Source organism: Palaemon carinicauda, chromosome 24 (genome assembly GCF_036898095.1).
Source record: "Palaemon carinicauda isolate YSFRI2023 chromosome 24, ASM3689809v2, whole genome shotgun sequence".
In the NCBI taxonomy this organism is placed as follows: Eukaryota; Metazoa; Arthropoda; class Malacostraca; order Decapoda; family Palaemonidae; genus Palaemon; species Palaemon carinicauda.
This window is the reverse complement of record NC_090748.1, coordinates 64530144-64552120: the sequence shown is the minus strand read 5'-3', so window position 1 is coordinate 64552120 and position 21977 is coordinate 64530144. Positions and strand designations below refer to the sequence as shown.

General features: G+C 42.8%; 2 protein-coding genes across 4 annotated transcripts in view; one reads left to right on the top strand and one right to left on the bottom strand.

Moving 5' to 3' along the window:
• The window catches only part of LOC137618128 (uncharacterized), a 226530-nt gene that overhangs the window by 53588 nt on the left and 150965 nt on the right, over nucleotides 1-21977 (bottom strand). For all 3 annotated transcript variants that reach the window (XM_068348144.1, XM_068348145.1, XM_068348143.1), the window contains exon 2: nucleotides 4649-4970. In XM_068348144.1, coding sequence (XP_068204245.1) covers nucleotides 4649-4960 — 312 coding nt within the window. In that variant the 5' untranslated portion in view covers nucleotides 4961-4970. The remainder of the gene's footprint in view (nucleotides 1-4648; nucleotides 4971-21977) is intronic.
• On the top strand, nucleotides 1075-3414 carry LOC137617968 (piggyBac transposable element-derived protein 4-like). Its single transcript, XM_068347897.1, has one exon. It carries the CDS (start codon nucleotides 1075-1077, stop codon nucleotides 3412-3414), a length of 2340 nt encoding a protein of 779 aa, XP_068203998.1.

Below are 21977 nucleotides of genomic sequence, written 5' to 3'. Positions count from 1 at the left end.
ATTGTGACCAGTTCAAGCCCGAAAGATCACTCAAAATGCCATTCCAGTCTGCTTGAGTTTTTATTTTTCTATAAATCTTACATGAGCAAGATACATCAGGGACAGGCTGCTCAGTTTTAAATACTAATAAAATGGCTGCTGATAACTCAGCAGACAGACCTATAGACTATCCCCTACCGCCATCCTGAGATTATAAGAATGATGAGATGACCAAAAACACTAAAGAGTTTGCGCGGGACTCGAACCCCAGTCTGCCGTTCACCAGTCAGGGACGGTTACCACATCGGCTACCACAACTTATCATAATCGCACTTAGATTCCTCACTTCATGAAGTTGAATCTACAATGATGAAAATATAGATGGCAGGTGGCTGCAAGTTGATGCAAAGGTACACTTGCCCCGCCTGTAGCATTGGTTCTTTTGGCTATACGATGATGACATAATAATGACGTCACCCATAGTACACTTTTTATTATTGGAGGTGCTGTGGTAAGTTCAAAAAGTGCCTGAACTCAGGTTCTCTTATACACATTGATACACTAGCCCTACCCTTGTTCACGGACGTGGGGTATATTTTACCCACGCCATTTTTTTTTTTATCCTTGCTGAGTGGTCTGGCCACTTAGCAAGCTTAACAGCCATGTAGCTTCAGTTTCCTGTCAGGTCTATTGGAGGGAGGTAGTGTCTCTGTGATTAATCACTTGTGGGGGTGTGTGGGGGGGAGTTTGGGTACATTTTACCCCACAGCAGTCTTGACATACTAATATGTGTGGGAATATTATACCCCACAGCAGTCTTAACATACTAATATGTGTAGGAATATTATACCCCAGTGCAGTGTTAAAATACTAATATGTGTGGGTATATTGTTCCCAATTGCAGTGATAAACAATAAAAACATTTGGGTATATTTTGCCCCAGTGCAGTGTTGATGTGTTTTGAATGTTTTTAGTTCTTTGTGTATTTTCATGTTTTATGTTTTCAGGCATTGAATAATCTCTTTTCAGAGTTATCATAGTATAGCAGTGACTAGATAAACTAAGTAGATAAAGACTCATAATAAACTGTGAAAGATGGATGGAAAAAAGAAAGTTTTTTATTCTCAGGCAGAATTAGATGAAATAATGAACAATTCAGGCTTAACAGATGTGAGTGCAATATTTGAAAGTGATGATGAAAGTGAGATTGATCATGTTGAATATGAGGTGGAAGATAACTCAGATATGGACAAAGATTATGAACAACCACCTAGCACTGATGATGATAGTGAGGAGTTTATGGATGAACAATGTTTTCAAAGTAGGGCCCGAAAGAGAAAACTAACTACATCAACACCTCGCAAGCCACGTGTTGCCAGCCAAATAGACGTCAGGCCTCACCCTCCCTCCACTCCCCACCAACCCCTGGACGACTCTCTACCATCCCCCTCCCTAGCCTCAATGCACCACTCTGTCCACCGCCCAGCCTCTCCTACCCCTGGTACCTCTACTGCTACCCCTGCTGTAAGTAGGGTGAGTAAGAGACGCCGTGGTAATGCTGCTCGAGGAGGTGCTACACAAGCTTTGTCCTATGCTGACCCTGCTGTGCCTCCTGCTCTCTCTGCTGACCATGCTGTGCCTCCTGCTCCCTCTGCAGACCCTGCTGTGCCTCCTGCTCCCTCTGCTGACCCTGCTGTGCCTCCTCCTCCCTCTGCTAACCCTTCTGTGCCTCCTACTCCCTCTGCTGACCCTGCTGTGCCTCCTCCTCCCTCTGCTGACCCTGCTGTGCCTCCTCCTGTTGCCAGGGGAAGACGAAGGAGCAATGCTAATGAAGACGACAAGGCTACAAGAATGCATGACTTCGGAACCAGTACAGTGACATCCAAGTCTGGCTATAGGTGGAATTGTCGACCACAGTCATCCAGTAGAGTAAGGACACCAGCACGAAACATTGTTGGTCCTATCACCTCAGGACCAACACCGGAGGCAAGGAGTGCAGACACCCCAGAAAAAGCCTTGAGCTTGTTCTTTGGAGATAATATTATCGACGAGATAGTGCAATGGACCAACAAAATAATTCCTCAGCGGGCAGCCAAGTATACTAACCGGAGAGGAGGGTTATCCCTAACAGAACCGGATGAGATACGTGCACTTTTTGGACTACTGATCTTCAGTGGTGGCCAGAGGGATAACCACCTGACAACTAGGGAAATGTTTAGCCCCAAGACCGGCCCACCAATTTATCGTGCAGCCATGTCAGAGGACCGCTTCTGCTTCCTTCTCAGCTGTTTGAGATTTGATGACAAAGACACGAGAGCTCAGAGACAGACAACGGACAAGTTTGCAGCTATTCGTGTTATCTGGGAAATCTTTATTGACAACTGTGGGAAAATGTACGTCCCAAGTGAAACAGTTACAGTGGATGAACAGCTGCTGGCATTCCATGGAAACTGCCCATTCCGCATGTATATTCCTAGCAAACCAGCAAAATATGGGATCAAACTTTTCCTTATATGTGACAGTAAAAGCAAGTACATGCTGAGAGCAATACCCTACCTGGGGAAAGAAGACACACAACCTCAGGCCCGGGGTGGCATAAACGTTGGTCATAAGATCACAAAGGAACTTACAGAACCCTACCACAATAGAAACAGAAACGTAACCACCGACAATTGGTTTAGTTCTGTGCCCTTGGTCACTGATCTTCTACACAACTGCGGCATGACCCTAGTTGGCACTGTGAAAGCAAACAAGAAAGAAATTCCCCAGGAAATGAAAGAAACAAGAACTAGGATGGTAGGTTCTAGTGCATTCTTATTCGTGAATGACATAACGTTGGTGTCATACTGCAAGGACACTTCAAGAACGAAAAAGAAGTTGGTGTATCTATTATCATCAATGCACACACAGCCAACCATAATGCCCAATGGCAAGCCCGAGATCATTTGTTTTTATAATGAGACGAAAGGTGGAGTAGATGCATTCGATCAAATGTGTGCAATATACTCAGTTTCACGCAAGACAAGCAGGTGGCCCATGAGTATTTTCTATGGGATGATAAATTCCTGTGTAATCAACTCGTGGATAATCTACAAGGAAAATCAGCAGACAATAGGTTCTAAACCAATTGAGAGACGCTTCTATATGCAAAATATGGCAGAGGCCCTTATCAAAGCATGGGCAGGAAAGAGGATGTTCAACACAAGGATTCCCAGAACCATCAAAACTGTGATCAACACAGTCTGCAACATTCCTTTACCTGTCAGGGATGATCAAGCAGGTCTCACAGTGATGGCGGACAGCAGGGCTCCCATGGTGCGGTGCTCACTGTGTGACAGGTCCAAAGACAGGAAGACACGACACAGGTGTCAAGGCTGTACAGGCCCTGTGTGTCCTCAACACATCTACACTTGGTGCGTGGACTGCCCACACTAATACAGGTAAGAACTTTAGTTACTACTACTACTACTAGTACTAGAACTACATACTGGTAAGCGTAGGGCATGCATAGTCCATCACCGAGAATATGAATTGTTTGTACTGTACACTGAAATTTCCAGTATTGCTCATTACCATTTTCAATGGTAAATAATTGTAAAAGAAGATTTTTTTTTTTTTTGTTCAAATATGGTCTTTTGACTGTCAAAACATAAACATAACATTTCTTGATCATTTAGTGTTCACAGACAGGAATACCTCTACGAAAATATTTTTTTTGCAGAAACTTCATTTATTTTCACCAAAGAATTTATAGTTATTATTTTATGGTCTCCCATACAGTGTGTGCCTGCCAGGAGGCTGTGATACCCATAGCTGAGATACCCCGATACCCTGAGAGTGTGTGGGTCAGGAATCAAGTCATTTACAAGAATATTAGATTTTACTCACTCTATTTTAGCAACACAAGTAAAAATTTTAGTATTTTCTTATACTTTTTTTAAGTTGTCCTTGAAATATGTAGTTTCAGTTGCTAGTCATTAAAATGGTTGAATAAAATACACTAGAGAATATGTACTTTCTGTTTATGTTTTCAGAATCAATAAATTTTGTTTATAACTATTTTTATTTATTTTTTTTAAAACGGGGTAAAACATACCCCACGTCCGTGTTAATAATTATATACCCCACGTCCGTGAACAAGAGTTAAGCAGGGGAGACAATATTTCATTAGTATTTATAATGTATTGGATTCCCTTTTCTAGCCTTTCACAGGAAAGTCCTTGGAGACCACCCAACACATAAACCCCCCAAAATACTAGTTATATTAATGTCTTCTGAAAGAGTATTAAGGTGGTGGCCCAGGCAACTCAATTCCAGGTGACTGACCTCAAGGGCTTGCTAAAAACTAAAAAAATTTTATCCTTTCACAGTATCATAATTAAAATATTATCCTTTAGGTTACAGAATAAAAAATCATAAGTAAATCATTAATATGCAAAACATTTTCTCAAAAGATCAAGATCTACTATACATTAAGGGCTTTAATTATGCACTTCAAGTCAACGTCAGAAAATTACTTACCATAAGGGAAATGAGCACAATACCTTGTGACCTCTTCAATAATTGTGAACTAAAGTATATTGTGTGTGTGGGCAAGAGGATTTGTTCTTTATATGCTTACCTGGTAAGAACAAGATTCCATTAAAATAAAGAACTGTATTCTACTTACCCTGGTATCTGTATCATAAGTTTTGCCTTCAGTCTTTTTCCAAGCCACACCACAGAGCACATAAGAGGAGTCTATATTTTTTCTTGTTATACCTAATTTCATTAGGTGGCTAATAAAGTCTATGACAGATGCTTGTGGGAGGGTATTCTGTACACAGTAGTTCCGGTATGCAACTCCAAAATCTTTTCGCAAAATTTGATCCTCTTCATTATTGGTAATGTAGATTTCTTTCTTTAGAAAACTCAAGAAGGAACTTATACCACAGTAGCACTTGGGCAAGAATTCAAACGTCGTCATAACAGAAGGGTGCATAGGGAAACATCTGAAATTGAAAATCCTCAATTAAACAAAAATACAGTACTACTGATTATATGTATAGCAATTAGTTACATGACAAATTCGTAGATAATTTGTATTTTAAATAACTATACAAACCTTAGCTATTTACATAGGGTAATTACTTCGACGTAGATGAATGACGAGTCTTTAGAATTTTAACGAGGGTTTACTACCCCACCGCCAGTTAGCGGGGGGTAGGGAGGGGTAGCTTGTTACCCCCCCCCCCCCCAATCACACACACTAGTGAGTACTTCACTTTGCTTAGGGGTAGGACTTATCCCGGGGGACAGGGCTGGCGGGCAAATATGTGTAAATAGCTAAGGTTTGTATAGTTAGGAAAAATACAAATTATCTACGAATGTCATTTGTTCCGTAACTTAAATACAAACCACGCTATTTACATAGGGTGACTTAACCCTTAGGATGGGCGGTAAGTCCCTGCCATACTGGCTTTTGGCTTTGCCCGGGGACTCAATATTTGAGTGTGTAAGTACTCAAGAAATAAGGAGTCCCTGCGCCTCGCTAGCATTGCTGTGAAACTGCTGCGGCCTACATAAGCTGTGTGTGAATGTGAAGAGCGTGACTTGTCCTAGGAAGTTGACCAGGATTTCTTCAGATGGAACTCTAGGCTAGGACTCTCCCACTACCACCTCGTCAGGGTATGGGGACATGACAGTATTACACTTAATACTAGGAACACAAGGAAGCATGGTTTACCTGCAGTGGTTTGAGGTCAGCTGTGCAGAGAACCCAGGATACTGCTTTCTCCAAGGGAGAAGAGGATGAAGAAAAGAATAAGGGCCACACAGATCTTTTCATTCACGCAGACTAAAACTGGGTAACAATGCCCTCAACCTTCTGCTACTTGTCCATAAAGGAGCCTGAGGTTAGACCAGCTGTTGTGCAGCCACCACAGGGCCGATAGAGAACGTATTGAGCCTCCTGTGTGTCACGTCTTGCAGGTAGTGGGCTGTGAAGGTCATCTGATGCTTCCACACCCATGCTTGTAGAATCTGCGTCACTGAGAAGATCTTCTTGAAGGTCACGGACGTCGCTGCACCCCTTACATCATGCGCTCTAATGCGACATGACGGAGGAGGGTCAGGATTCAGGGACAGATGGATCACCCTACGAATCCATGTGGAGATGGTATTCTTGGTGACCCTCCTCTTGTTCTCCCAGTGCTCACAAACAAAGCCTCAGACTCCTTACTGGACACAGTAGATGGTCTGGGTCATCTGTTACAGAACGAGGACTCGAAATCCAGAAAGAGTCGAATCGAGGATCCCGCACTCTCGGATTCTGTCTTAGACACAAACTCAGAGACGAATACGAACGTTACCTCCCCTCATCCCCTTGCATGGGCGATGTCATACGAGAGACCATGAAGTTCACTGACTCGCTTGGCCGAGGCCAAAGCTAGTAGGAACACCGCTTTTCGAGTTAGGTGTCGATTTGAAGCCTGGCAACAAGATTCATAGGGAGGCCTCCTAAGAGGCCTGAGAATTCGAACCATGTGCTCAGGAGGAGGTCTCCCTTTTGACTGAGGGCAGGTAAGATCGCATCTTCGTATGAGTAGGGAAAGTTCCAGCGAGGAAGGAATGTCCGCTCCTTTGAGCCTGAAGGCTAGCCTTAAGGCTGAGTGATAGCCTTTCATTGCCGAGACTGAAAGGCGCATTCTTTCCGCAAATAAACGAAGAACTCTGCTCCTGCTGGAACAGTGGTATCGAGTGAAGAGATACCCCTTCACGATTTCAACCACAAAAACTCGCCACTTTGCCTGGTAGGCCCCTGCGGATGACCTGCGCAGGTGTCCAGACATCCCGTTCGCAATTTGTTGCGACAATCCTCTCTTAGTGAGGGGATGCTGGATAGTCTCCAGGCGGTAAGTCGAAGCGAAGCTACGGCTTTGAGGGAGATGTTGGCATGTGGTTGTTTGCTTGTGTCGCAGAGGGGATTCTCCTGGAAGTTCCGTTAGGAGTTGCGGAAGGTCCGGAAACCATTTTGCAAGATGCCATAGCGTAGCTATAAAGGGTTATCGAGCGATTGACCGATATTCTGGTCTTGTTGAGCACCCTCCTCATCAGACAGAACGGGGAAAAAACGCACACGTTGGTTCTGTCCTACCGTTGTTGGAAGGCATCTTGTCAGAGTGCTTTGGGATCTGGGACTGGGGGCAATACAGCGGGAGCTTGAAGTTCAGCGCTGTAGCGAACCGATCCACAGTCGGGTAACCCCACAAAGTCAGGACTTTGTTGGCCACTGGATGATCCAAGGACTACTCGGTACTCATTATCTGAGATGCTCTGCTCCGACTGTCGGTGAGCACATTCCCTTTGTCTGGAATGAAGCGAGTCGAAAGAGGGATCGAGTGGGCTTCGGTCTATCTCAGTATCTCTACTGAGAGATGGGATGGTCGCTTTGAAAAGGTACCTCCTTGCTTGTTGATGTAAGCCACTACTGTGGTGTTGTCGCTCATCACACCACACAGTGATCCGCTAGATCTTTGAAGGCCAGGAAGAGCGGCCTTCATCTCTAGCAGATTTATATGGAGGCACTTTTCCGATTCTAACCACAGGCCTGAGGCCCTGTGGTACAGAACGTGGTCGTCCCCCCCCCCCCGGCGCGGACGATCGTCGGTGCTTACGAGCGTATGAAGATCGTCAGCGCATGCGCGTGAAAGAAGATTGTCGGCGCTTGCACGCATAAGAAGATCGTCGGCGCTAGCACGCGTGCGCTTGTGCGCTAGGTTGAAGGATCAGCTGACAGGTCGGTCAGGAACTAGGATGTGTCCCTAAAAGGGAGGGCATCCCCTGAAGAGGACTAAGGCAGGTCTGCTTCAGAGCACAGAGCCGACGATCAACATTGGAAGTACTGCTTGATACTACGAGGTGTGGTCTCTATGAGAGACCTCTCCCGCGAACGGGAGAGGTGCCCTTCGTAGAAGAGACTTGGAGACACCGCAGGCTGAACCACTGGTGAGCGCCTGTGCGCTATCTCAGGAAACTCCAATGATGTGCGCCGCAACAGGATTCGGGTGCACATGTGTGCGCTGCTGAGTTGGGCGCACATCGAGCGCAACTAGAACATCGCGCGCAACTGGAGGCGCGCGTACAGGATTGTGCAGCCTGGATGGAGAGTCCAGGGGTACCTGTGAGCACCTGTGCGCTAACTTAGGCACCTCCTGGACTACGCGCTGAATTGGAGAGGCGCGCTGGCCCGTTGGTGAGCGCGTGTGCGCTGTATCAGGAATTGTGCACGATGGACGCGCTTCGCGCTTAACTCCAGAGTGCGCTGAGGGACTAGAGGCACCTGTGAGCGCCTGTGCGCTAACCTAGGTGCCTCTTGGACTGTGCGTGACGTGACAGGAACCGGAGGGAGCTGGCGTGCAGGTGAGCACGTGTGCGCAGGTGAGCGCTGGCGTGCTAAATCAGGAACTGCCGGTGGGCGCTGGCGCGCAGTAGGTTATGGGAGCGCAGGGGAACCCTGGTGCGTAACAGGAACAGGTGCGCACAAGCGCGCAGGTGAGCGCTGTGGCGCTAAGTCTTGAAGATCAGCAGTAACATGATGGCGCACAGGTTTAACCTGACGCTTAAGGGTTTGATGCGCAGTTTTGCGCTCAAGTCCCTTATGCCCCGAAGGGACCAGTGCCTGCGCAATGACAGGTTTAGTCGTGGGCGCCCACAGCGCGTCAGCAGCCAGGAACGGAGACGGCAGGTCAGCAGGTCTAGGAGAACAAGACCCCAAAGGATCAGAGTGACTAAGGGCACGAGAGACCAAAGGCCTAACGTAGCCTGAGTTGCGAGACCCCGAAGGGTCAGCGCAACGAGTAACCGAAGTTTCCCTGTCACTAAACACCGAAGTGTAGGAGTGACTAAAGTTACGAGATCCCAAGGGATCATCGTAACTAAAGTTACAAGACCCCGAAGGGTCAGCGTAACGAGAAACCGAAGTTTCCCTGTCACTAAACACCGAAGTGTTAGTGACTGAACAGCAAGCTGGTCTAATCAGGAACAATCCTCTGAAGAGGAGTCTCTATGAGTGGCCTCTCTCGCGAACGAGAGAGGTGAACACTTCGTAGAAGAGACTGGTGATGATGCCCCTAAGAGCCGTTGGATCAGCAAGCTGACCTTATCAGGAACAATCCTCCGAAAAGGAGTCTCTATGAGTGTCCTCTCTCTCGAACGAGAGGTGTGCCACTTCGTAGAAGAGACCTATAAGGAGCAATCCTCCGAAGAGGAGCCCTTATGAGTGGCCTCCCTCGCGAACGAGAGAGGTCTCAAGCCTGATCTTGTAGCTGCTCAGCCCCTTGAGCATAGCTACAGAAGCGACCGCTCAGCCCCAAGAGCATAGTCAAATGAAGTTCCATGGGCCGGCCTTGCAACCGCTCAGGAATATTAGGTATGAGAAGTTTCCCGTCTGCAGGAGGAGATCTCACACCTGGGAAGGGAACCTCTCGGAAGGGAAGTTACCCACCCCTGGAGGCGAACCCCCTTATCGTTCTAGGATGAAGTGAAGAGCTGACAGTTGTCACGGGAGAACTTCTAAGAGAGGGGAACGCCCATGACGATGTCCTAGAGAGACGGCAGCGACAGCAGACTCCCCAGGCATAAACAGGACAGCCCTGCTTCGTTGGCACACTTCAGTCAAACGAAGAAAACTGCATAGTTAACTGGGAAAATAAAGTTAAATAATTATTTAACAGAAATTCCCCCGGGAGGAGCTCCGAAGAATAACCCCGAGGGAATAGCAAAACATAAGAATTAAAAATTAAGTATGCGCCCTCCTCCACCACTGACATTCACGGGAGAAGGGGGAGGGCGGAGAACTTCAACAAAAAGCAGAATTATAACAATTATAATTATGTAACTGATTTTTGAATGTTCACAAATAGTAAGATCGATTGATTGATTGATTGAAAGTTTTCTGGCATCCTGACATCTAAGGTCATTGATGCTGAGAGCATTTATTATATATGAAAAATAAGAGAGAATTCAATTAAAACCATAAAAGTTAAGAAGTCATTACAATAGTTAAATAGTTTTCAGAAGACCTGCTTCTGAAATAAATCTAAAAATTCCGCTCGCATAGTAGAACACATCATGTCCAAGAATCTTGGCAAGGATGAACCTGCCATCCTCGCCTCGAGCCTCAAACAGATATCTATTTCTTAAGTTAGTAAAATTAGGGCATTCGGTCAACAAATGCCTCACTGTTAAAGGTACTAAACAGTCCTCTCAATACGGTTGGTGTTGGCCCTTCCGCAGAAATTCGTGTGTCAACCGTGTGTGACCAATACGGAGATGGCAAAGAGTCGTCTCCCATTTTCAGGGTATCATGTTATACCTCCAAGGTGATATGATATTTGTTACTTCTCTCATTTTATTGCCATCTTGACTATCCCAGTGCTATTGCCATTTATTACAAACCAATTTCGTGATGTAAGGTAGGAAATCATTACAGGGAATGGGATACCTCCTTGGTGGCAACTCGGATGCCGCATTCTTCGCCAGTAAATTTGCCTTCTCGTTCCCAGACACACCTACATGTGCTGGAACCCAACAAAATCGAACTGTTATACCTCTCCGTCCAATAATAAAAAGCAATTCTAAAATCTTTAAAACTAGAGGGTTACTAGAATTAAAAACTTCTAAAGCTTGAAGAACATTCCTTGCATCACTAAAAATTGTAAAATTACCCTCCTTTTCCAAAGCTATTTTCTCAATAGCAGTTAGTATGCCATACAGTTCGGCAGTAAATATGGAAGCTGTTAGAGGAAGTGCACCTCTACAATTAAAATCATTACTATGTACTCCAAATCCAACGCCAGCATCAGATTTGGAGCCATAAGTATATATAAAAGTCGATCCCCTATGTTCTTCAACATGTTCCATAAAAAGAGACCTGGATTCTAAGTCAGTCATATTCTTCTTAACGCCAATAAAGTATTTACAAAAAGATATGTCAAGTAATTTCCATGGAGGCGTTGATGATAGCTTGAATGGAAGCACCTTAATTCTAATTATATCCAGATTGTTTAATAATTGTTTCACCTGAAACCCAAAAAGTTGAGGAGATTTTGGGTGCAACTCAAAGTAGGTTGAGTGCCTTAGAAGGCTTGCAGTCTGAAAGGCTGAAGAATTAGGGAGTCTTTGCAATCTAAACCAATACCGAATAATAGAGGACATTCGGTAAAGGTCTAGAGGCAACTCCCCCGCATCCACAAGGAGACTTGCGATAGGTGAGGTTCTAAAGGCTCCTGTGGACAATCTTATACTAGCATGATGTATAGAATCTAATATTTTTAACCAGCTTGGGGTTGCTGAGGAGTATATTTCGCATCCATAACTAATTTTGGAAAAAATCAAGGCCTTGTATAATTTTAAAATTGTATTGCGGTCTGCCCCCCCATGATGTATGGGACAATACTTTTAAAAGATTCATAGCTTCAAGACATTTAGCTTTTAATGCTTTTAAGTGAGAAACCCATGTAAGCCTACAATCAAATATCAACCCTAAAAATTTAGCTTCACTTGCACATGGGATCCGTTGACCTTTGATGTATATATCCGGGTCTGGATGTACTCCCCGGATATGACAGAAATGGACAATTTTAGTTTTACTTGTCGAGAACTTAAATCCATTCATATCGGCCCAATGGATAATTTTATCAATAGAGAGTTGTATTTTTCTCTCAACTATTGCCATTCTAGTCCCAGCAAATGATATGGAGAGATCATCCACAAATAATGTTGCGAGAACATCCCAGGGAATGACTGAGGATATCCCATTAATTGCTAGTGCAAAAAGGGTTACAATCAGCACACTCCCCTGAGGAACTCCTCCTTCCTGGCATCTACTCTGTGATAGAGCTTCTCCAACTCTCACTTGGAAAACTCTATGTGAAAGAAATGACTGAATGAATAGTGGTAGCTCTCCTCTTAATCCTAACTCATGGATTCTTTTAAGTATACCGTATCTACATGTGGTATCATATGCCTTTTCAAGATCAAAAAAGACTGTCACATGGTGCTGTTTGTAAGCAAACGCTTCACAAATGGAGGACTCAAGTCGTATCAGCACATCAGTCGTTGAGTGCATTTTTCTGAATCCACATTGAATGGGTGATAAAATACCCTTCTTTTCAAGGTACCACATCAGTCTTGCATTGACCATCTTCTCCATAATTTTACATAAACAAGATGTCAATACAATAGGTCGGTAGTTTGCTGCTAAAAACTTGTCCTTACCGGGTTTTAAAAAGGCTAAAATAATGGCTAGTTCCCAAACACTTGGATAACTATGATCATGCCATATTCTATTATTAATGCTTAAAATAAACAACTTTGTATCAAAATGTACATGTTTAATCATTGCGTATGGAATTCCACCGGGTCCAGGGGCTGTATCGTTGCAAGTGGAACGTGCCGAATCATATTCTCTTTCAGTGAAAGGAGAATTATATGACTCTTCCCTTCCTGTTGCAAAATTTAAAATTTTCTTTTCTTCAATGCTCCTGTACTGGTGACCAGGAGCTGCTACACTCTTGCACGATACATTTGGAAAATGGTCAGCCAGGGCATTGCTAACTTCAATTCCTTCAGTCACATACTGACCATTCACTTTCAACACTGGTGGTGGGTTTGGGGTGAATTTGCCTGCAATCTTTTTTACTTTCCTCCATACAGAAGATGGTAGTGTCCGACTATTAATGGAGGAAACAAAAGCCACCCAAGATTGGCGTCTAGCTTCTTTCATGGCACGGCGGAACTGTGCTCTACACTTTTTGTACGTTATCAAATTTTCCTTGGTACGGCGTTTACACAATCTAGTCCAAGAGATTTTCTGGTGGCTCTGTGCAAGGCTGTTAATTCTGAAGACCACCACGGGACTGGTCGTCTTTTGAATATTCCTGTGGTTTTGGGAATCAAATTGATTCCTGCTGTATGGAGAGTTCCATTCAATAGGTCTATGGCATCATCAATATTTTCAAACTGATCTGCACTCCCTTCGATTTCACTTAGCTCATAAAATTTAACCCAGTCTGCCTTGTCAAGATTCCATCGTGGCGATCTTTGTAAAAGCGGACCCTTGTTGGTGTTTATAATGATTGGTGCATGATCACTAGTATGCCAATCATCTAATGTCCTCCAATCAAAATCAAGAAGGCAGTTAGAGCTTGCAATTGAAAGGTGAATGCATGACAAGGTACCTGTCTGAACATGGAAGTGTGTGGGTTCTCCTGTATTAAGGAGTCCCACATCCTCATTCTCCACAATTGATGAGATAATATTGCCCCTTGTGTTTGCTAAAATATCACCCCATAAAGGATGTCTACCATTCATATCTCCCAGTAAGAGAAATGGTTGAGGGAGTTGATGAATGACCTCTTCTAAACCATCATATAAAATATTATCATTTGGAGGTAAGTAGAGAGAGCATATTGTATATTTTCTTCCTATATCAATTTGTACAACCACTGACTGCAGTGTTGTACATATAGACATAGGTATTTGGGGAACATCTCGACGAAAGTACATGAGACTTCCACCATGGCTCCCTGCTTGATGATTATATGGTGTTCTATAGATAACATACTCTCGAGGACTAGGAGTATAAGCATCAAGCATACTTTCCTGTAGACATACAATTATGGGGGAATGTTCATGAATTAGGAGCTTAAGTTCTTCAAATTTCGCCATTAAACCCTGACAGTTCCATTGCAAAATTGAGGAGAAAACTATGGATTATTTCGGGAAGACATCTTGAATGAGGTCTTCCCATTAGCAGTTTTTAATCTAACATTATTACCTGTAGGTTTCTTCAGAGATGGTCTTGTTATGTTGGGTTTTATGTTGGTGTTTTTCTTTGTATCTTTTTTATCTATTTGTTGAGGGGGATGGTGGACCTCAACTTGATTTTCTGATTTATTTAAATTGTCTTCTGGTTGATCGGCAACATCAACAGACAAAACATCATATCTATTTGATTTCATAATTCTAGTATTTTTTATGGAAGGGGGTGAGAGAAATGGAGGTCTCTCTCTTTTACGATTAATAGGTTGCGAGTTACCAGGTTTTTGTACCTTCCCCACTACAGGTACACCTGATAACTTGGTGTCAGGTGGAATCTCCATTAAATCAGGCAAGGATATGGCCTGGGAGAGGTTAGTACTATCCTTTGTAATGGGGACAAAGGTTTGATAGTGGTGAGCAATGTCTTTTTGTTGATACTCAATGATAAATCTTTAGGAGGACATGTTCTTGTCTTATGCAGCACTTTATCAATAGATGGTGAATTCCTTTTTCGAGAACTACCTACAGTAGTAGGTGGGTGAGATGATTCCCGAGGAACTTTTTCTCCTGTTTTTAATGTCTTTGCATAAGTATTAGATTTATTTAATAATCTCTTGGCATGCCCCACGCTTACATGTTCAATAATTGATTTATTGAGGGCAGCCTCTTCTAACTTATAAAGCTGGCAGCTCCTATCATTAGATATATGATTAGAGTTGCAGTTTAAGCACCTTGCCTCAAGTGTACATTCCCCATGGTAAATACTGGAGCAAGTATTACAAATCATTTCATTATTGCAAACTTTGGAAGGATGTCCAAATTTAAAGCAATTATAACATTGCAGTGGCTTCTGCTTAAAAGGTTGAACTCTGATCCTTTCGTTTTCTATGTCTATGTGGAAAGGTACATCAGCATCCTGGAAAGTAAGAACAATCATTGATGTTCCAGGTACTTTATATACTTTCCACACTGATAGAGGACACATAGCCAATATCTCCTCTTAGGTAAATTCATATAGATCCCTATTGAAACCCACTCCCCTTCCATAGCTAAAGTTTAGATGGGGTTTGATGTCCAATTTTATATCATCATTTACTGTCTTCAAATTGGACAGTGTAACAGACTGTGTGTATGACTAGGCCTTTATCAAGTAACTTTTCTTCCCGAATCGAGATATATATCCAGGTGCAATCGTACCTACCTTCCTCTGAAGAAATTGGCAGATCTAGAAATAATTTTCTGTACCTCCTACAGATTGAGCAAGAAGCCACATTGGTGGTTTTGGCTTTCTTTGGGATGGCATATCCGCCTCTATATCTTTATCAGCCCAGTCTGCTGGTCTGTAGACCTCCAGATCTTTAGGTGCCCCATCACACAGAGCACCCTTGACACTTATATTACCTACTTTAATATCAACAATATTACGGCTTGCATTAAATGCTTCCTCATGACAATTAAATGATAACCAAGATTCCCAATTATCATCTTGAAGTTTCATTCTAATTTCTTTTATTAATCCGTAACACTCAAATATTTTATGTAGCACATCATGATTAGCTTCTAATGGGATTTCGGTAACGTGCAGGACATTCAGTTTTCCTGTGTTGCCCAAATTACCCCTTTTCCGAATGTTTAAAGAATAGTCCTTTTTAGTTCCTACGTCGTCAACGGAGTTTTCTTTAAATGAATTACCAGAGGTCGTCAACAGTGCCGGGGGAGAGTCAGCATATCCAGGGAAGGTGGGGTCATTGTCACAAGAATCCATCAGAATAAAGAAAAGAGAAGAGTGATTTTTTGAATAGTTTGATTTACCTGCTTGAGAACATTAAGGCATCACATGATGGGAAGGAAATTTGCACTCTCCACTACCGGCACAGTGAGAGTATACTTCCCAGATGGTCCGCTCCATACCCTACCCGAAGGATAGCATCAAAACAGATATAGAGGCACAGGTGTAAGCTGAACCCGCCTGTTAGGACTGAGACCAAGAAACTATGGAATCATCCTCCCCATATCTGTAATGATGGGCTTCCAGCCAAAAGCCGAGAGTCCTACCCCAAGCATTGGATCCCCCTGGATTCCGAAGACCCAACACTTGAGAATAGTTCCGCCAAAAAGGTCCAAACCATCTTCGGGATGGCTGACATCATCCAATACTCTAACATATAGCTTTGAGCACAACACCTCCCAACCGTGACACCTTTCCCATTCATCAAAGCAGGCAGCAATACCGCATGTAGAAACATCCGCCCAAGTGGCAATAACAGATGTAGAAACATCCATGCCATAAAGAAAAAAAATAATAAACATACATATATATGTAAATATATACACATATACATATGGAAAATTTTACTCATAGGGTTGGGACAGCAACATGAAGGAAAGTTTATAATATTAGGAGAAGGTTGAAGCAATATAAAGAGGAAGAAAAAGATAAGAAAGAGAGAAATTTAGATTCGAATTGGGGGAGCAATTTCCCCAAGTTCGAGAGCCCTCTTGCCCGTCACCAAGTTTCAGCACGGGAATAGAATGCCGTGCTGAAGATCAATGACTTCATCAAGGCATTCTCTCATTAAGAGGGCAAATAGTAAGAACCACTGACCCCCGAAGGAAAGTGTTCCCCAGAAGCTTAAAAGTTAAGAATACAATTAGATTTCATTAAAAATAATTGAGACAAATAAAACGGAATAGCAACTCAGCCCGCAACGGGAAAGAAGCTTCCGTAATAGTACGTAGTAGTAGTAGTAAGGGGTGAACGACCTCGAGTAGAGAGAGACCCCGTAGTCAAACTGAACTCCCACATTCCCTTCGCTGAGGATCCAAGTTCCCCGTAGGAAAGGAGGAACAGCGAAGAAAACATGAATGAAGAAAGTCCAGCGATGACGATTCCCCACGGCGGCCAAAATATCGGAAGCCGAAGGAACGAACGAAGGACCAAGGGAGAGGCCGCACCCCATGAAGTGAAACCGTGGTGGCCTAGAACTACGCCGGTGTTTCACTCTCTGTTGTCGTACACTACACACACAGCACAAACACTGAAAAGGAAACTTACTATATTTCTATACCCAAATACAGTGATACCTCTACATACGATCTTAATTCATTCCAGAAACTGCTTCGTATGTTAAAACGATCGTATGTTGAAGCAAATATTCCCATAAGAATACATGGTAATTTATTTAATTCGTTCCTCAACCTAAAAACCCATAATAAATCCTTAATAAATGGCTACACATAATTACACAATACATTAATACAATACCTGTATAATAAATACATATTACAAACCAAAAAAAAAAGAATAACAATAATGAAATAATGAATAAAAAACTGGTTGTAATGTAACACTTTACCTTAGCGACAGGCCAGCGCAGGTGTAGGGACTTCTATGCAGGGAGACGGAAAATCAGCGACGAGGTAGGGACGGTGACTTTGTACGATAACGTGTACGATAACTTACACTAACTTACACTACTACGTGAACTTTAACCTAACTTAGCTTATTTTTTTTTCTCATTTCTATAATTTTATTTTTTTATATTTTTTCTTTTCTTATTTTTAATTTTCATAACTTTCACTCAATTCGGTCTTCCTTTTCTTTGCTTCACTTTCTTTTCCTCATGATCACTAGACTGTTTTAAAGATTTTTTAAAGAAACTATTGAGTGAAAATTGCTTAGTACGGCTTTTGAGGATTTTTTTAAAATGCGTTAAGCAAACATCATCGAACTGCGCAACAACACGGCAAACCTTAAGTTTCTGTGGGTGATGCTTGTCGATGAAATCAACAACGTGTTGATGATATGCCAACATCTGTTTTATTTCCGCCGTGCTTAAGATTTCGCCTACCTCCTCGATCTCCTCCGACTCACTCAACTGCGCTTGGAACTCATCATGCTGCATGGCTTGCAGCTCCTTGAGTTCCTCGGTGGCGAGCTCTTCGTGATGCTCATCGACGAGTTCGGTGATGTCATCTTCATCCACTTCAAGACCCATGGACTTGCCAAGGGATATAATCTCTTCGACGTCTTCCACAGCGGCAACCACAGGTTCATTCTCGGGGCCAAAACCTTCGAAATCTCTGGGAGCAACAGCATCAGGCCAAAGCTTCTTCCAAGCGGAATTCAGGGTCCGACGAGTTACTCCCTCGCAAGCCTGATCAATGATCTTTAAGTAGTGCACGATATTAAAGTGGCTCCTCCAAAATTCACGCAAAGTTAAGTTGGTGCTTTGCGTGACATTAAAGCATTGCTTAAATAAGTGCTTGGTGTAGAGCTTTTTGAAATTAGAGATGACTTGCTGGTCCATGGGCTGGAGGATAGGGGTGGTATTCGGTGGAAGATACAACACCTTGATGAATTTGAATTCGTCGATGATATCATCTTCGAGCCAGGGGGGGTGAGCGGGTGCATTGTCCAAAAAAAGCAAGCACTTCAAAGGCAAATTCCTCTCCTGAAGATACTTCTTGACAGCAGGGCCGAAAACTACGTTTACCCATTCCACAAAGATATGTCTAGTAACCCAAGCCTTAGAATTAGAATGCCATAGAGCATGTAGCAGGTCTTTATTAATTCTATGTGCTTTAAATGCCCTAGGGTTTTCGGAATGGTAAACTAATAAAGGCTTAATTTTGTAGTCCCCGCTGGCGTTGGCACAAAGCGCAAGAGTCAACCAATCCTTCATTGGCTTAAGTCCAGGCATTTTCTTCTCTTCGGCGGTAATTTACGTTCGACTAGGCATCTTTTTCCAAAACAGACCGGTTTCATCACAGTTGAACACCTGCTGCTCTACGTAACCTTCCTCCGCCACGATGCTTTCAAACTTTTTAACAAAGTCTTTAGCAGCCTTGGTGTCCGAACTCGAAGCTTCTCCATGACGAACAACTGAATGAATCCCGGTCCGTTTCCTAAATTTCTCGAACCAACCTTGAAACACCTTGAATTCCTCCGTCGTAGGATCGGCTGAACTCTCCGCCGCGTCACCCCGAGAGCGTGTCGCCTTCAAGTCACTGTAGATAGCGCTGGTCTTCTCACAAATGATCGTTTCCGTGATCGTATCGCCAACAATCTCCTTGTCCTTTATCCAGATCAACAAAAGGCGTTCCATCTCTTCAAGAGTAGGGCTACGACATTTAGAAATAATCGTGATCCTCTTCGAAGGTTTCACTGCTTTAATGGCTGACTTCTGTTTTATGATCGTCGAGATCGTAGACATATTCCAGCCATATTGCTTAGCCAGATCGCTAACACGTACACCTCGCTCATGCTTTTCTATTATTTCCTGCTTTAATTCTAATGAAAGCATAGACTTCCTCTTTTTCTCACCACTGCTACTACTTCCTGAACCGAAACTAAGCTTTTAAGGACCCATGATTACGGAACACAGAAAACAACACGTGAAAAGGCAAGATAAAAAAAACTGTTAAAACTGAGTGAATAGAGGACAATCACACGATGCGCACGCGATGAGAGGACTGATCAAGGTGACGCTCGATTGGCGTCCCTCCGATGTGCCGCCGTCTAGCGGCGTCAACAACAAACGACGCTGGACGCTTTCGAGAAAATTCCACTTTACTTCGTATGTTGGACCAAAGCTTAATATGTTGAGACAGAAATTTGGTCGAATTTTACTTCGCATGTTGGAAAATTCGTATGTTTGGACAGTCGTATGTAGAGATTCCACTGTATATTCATAAACACAAAGAATGTTTATATATATATATTAAGTCTAAGAAAAAGTAAGTAGAAGACAAAAGCATTAATGGCTGTCAAAGCGAGGGTGGGAGCAGACACATCTGCCAATCACCCTAGCCAAAAGTAAAGTGAAGCACACACTAGTGTGTGTGAGGGGGGGGGGGACAAGCTACCCCTCCCTACCCCCCGCTAACTAGCAGTGGGGTAGTAAACCCTCGTTAAAATTCTAATAGCTCGTCATTCAGCTACGCCTAAGTAATTACCCTATGTAAATAGCGTGGTTTGTATTTCAGTTACGGAACAAATAATTTTTGATTAAAAATAACACGCAAAATTTATCTTTCATTTGCAAAACAATGTTCCTCAGTCAATCAAATAATAATTATCATCATCTCCTCCTACTTTCTATTGACACAAAGGGCCTCTGTTATATTTTGTCAGCCATCTCTATCTTGAGCTTTTAATTCAATACTTCTCCATTAATCCTCTCCTAATTCACAGCAAGATTTATCTTTTATTTATCAAACAATGTTCCTTAGTCAATTAAATAGAGCCTTTAATTACCCAAGAACATATGTTCATGTATACAAAATATTAACCAGTTCACTAAGATGACATTGCTTGATGTAAAATCTTGCCCAGTACAACACACAATGATGTCCCAGATACAGTAAATAATTTACAAATATAAACAATATGGAAGTTAAATTTACTTATATTCTACAAAAGAGTACAGCATATGGTTATGTATCACAATTAGGCAATTTCACAGAAAAATCTCCTCACTTCCCTGACATTAGCTCCTCCTCTTTTTAGCAAACCAATAAAGTCTTTAAGATTGTAGCCTTAATTCACGATTGTGTAGAGCTTTTTTAGTCTGGTTTTATGTTACCATGTAGAATCACACCACTTTCTCTAGCCAATGGCAACATTCCCTACCTAATATATTACTCAAAACCCCCCCTAACTTAAAGACTTAGGGATCCTAACATCTCGCCCCACTGACAACTGAAGTCCTTGTGATTCTAATTTTTATTCAAGATTATGTAAGGGATATTTTAGTGTATTTCTATGTTTGTATACATGTACAAATCACACGGAAAGCCTTCTTTAAAGTGTGACATACTGTAGTTGTGTTGTTCTTCAACCACCCCTGGTTCTCTCAACTTCTCGCCCTATGACACACACACTACCACCAAAAAACCAGTCATGCGGGTTGTTGAAAGGTATATTTGGTTGAATTCCGTCACACTCATATCTAAAATCATACCAAATTATTTCCATACTATAAATAATTACCTGAAAATGTCTAAATCCATATAAACTTTCCCCTAAATTTTTATAAATGTGACAAATTTGAAGGTAATTTGTATTTTTCCTAACGATACAAACCTTATGCTATTTACTGTACTGTATAGGGATTATACTTTTGGCAAAGCTGGAAGACTAGCCATAAGACTTTTAGCAAGGTGTAACTACCCTACCGCTAGTTAGTGGGGTGGAGGGTTGTTTAAGCCGGCTATCTCGAGCACACACATTAGTGTTGTTCATCATTTTTTATTGCAGGCAGGATTTATTGCGAGACAGGTGATGGCAGGCCAATCTGCATAAACAGCTTCAGTTTTATATTATTAGGAAAACAACAAATTACTTTCAAATTTGCCATTTGTTCCGACACCAAATACAAACCCTTCCTCTATTTATAGGGAAGACTCACCCATTTGGAGGGCAGAAGTCTAAACCAATTGGCTTGGTGTTTGATCCAAGATTTTCACGTAAATTCTCCGCACATAACACGGAGAAACCCTAACACCTCGCTAAAATCCTTGCAACGCGCGGTTAGCAACTTGAGCAATCTGTATGATTGTGTGATACTAACATTGTGACTAGTCTAGGTAAGAATTCTCAGACACGCAGGAACCTTCAGAAGCAAACATATACCAGTTCACCAGGTGGTATAAGTACTCAACAAGCATTATTATTATAACATGTTACACAAGGGAAATGGTTTACCTGCAGATAGGCGAGGCCAGCTTGCAGAGGACCGTGGATGCTGTTCCCCAAGAGAGGGGAAGATGAAAGAAAGCCCCCTGTCAGCCACTCTCTCTACCTCTTCTGGATTGAAGAAAGAGGATCACTCAAGGATCAAGTTCTTAAGGGGCGTAACCTCCACTTTTGGCACCTGCCTGTAGAACCTCCCAATCACAGTATCCTTCCACTTAAGAATCGCATTCTCCCACAAGTTAACCGTGTGGTGCGAAAGGAACTCTAAGGTTCAGGAACCCGACAAGAGGAAGGATTCCAGGGACCGTCTTGTAGAATCCTTGGAAAGATCCTGGGATCAAACAATCTGGCCCAACGACCCCAACCATAGGTCAAGCCACGAAGCAGCCTGCATGGCATACTTCACGCTTCTCCCTATGTTGAGGAGCTCAGATGCTGAAAGGGAGGCCCTTAACGAAGCTAGTCTCTGAACCAGGAAATCCTCTGGTAAGGGGTC

What these genes read in the sequence shown, in the direction of transcription:
- LOC137617968 (XM_068347897.1), top strand. Translation starts at nt 1,075, where the DNA reads ATGGATGGAAAAAAGAAAGTTTTTTATTCTCAGGCAGAATTAGATGAA.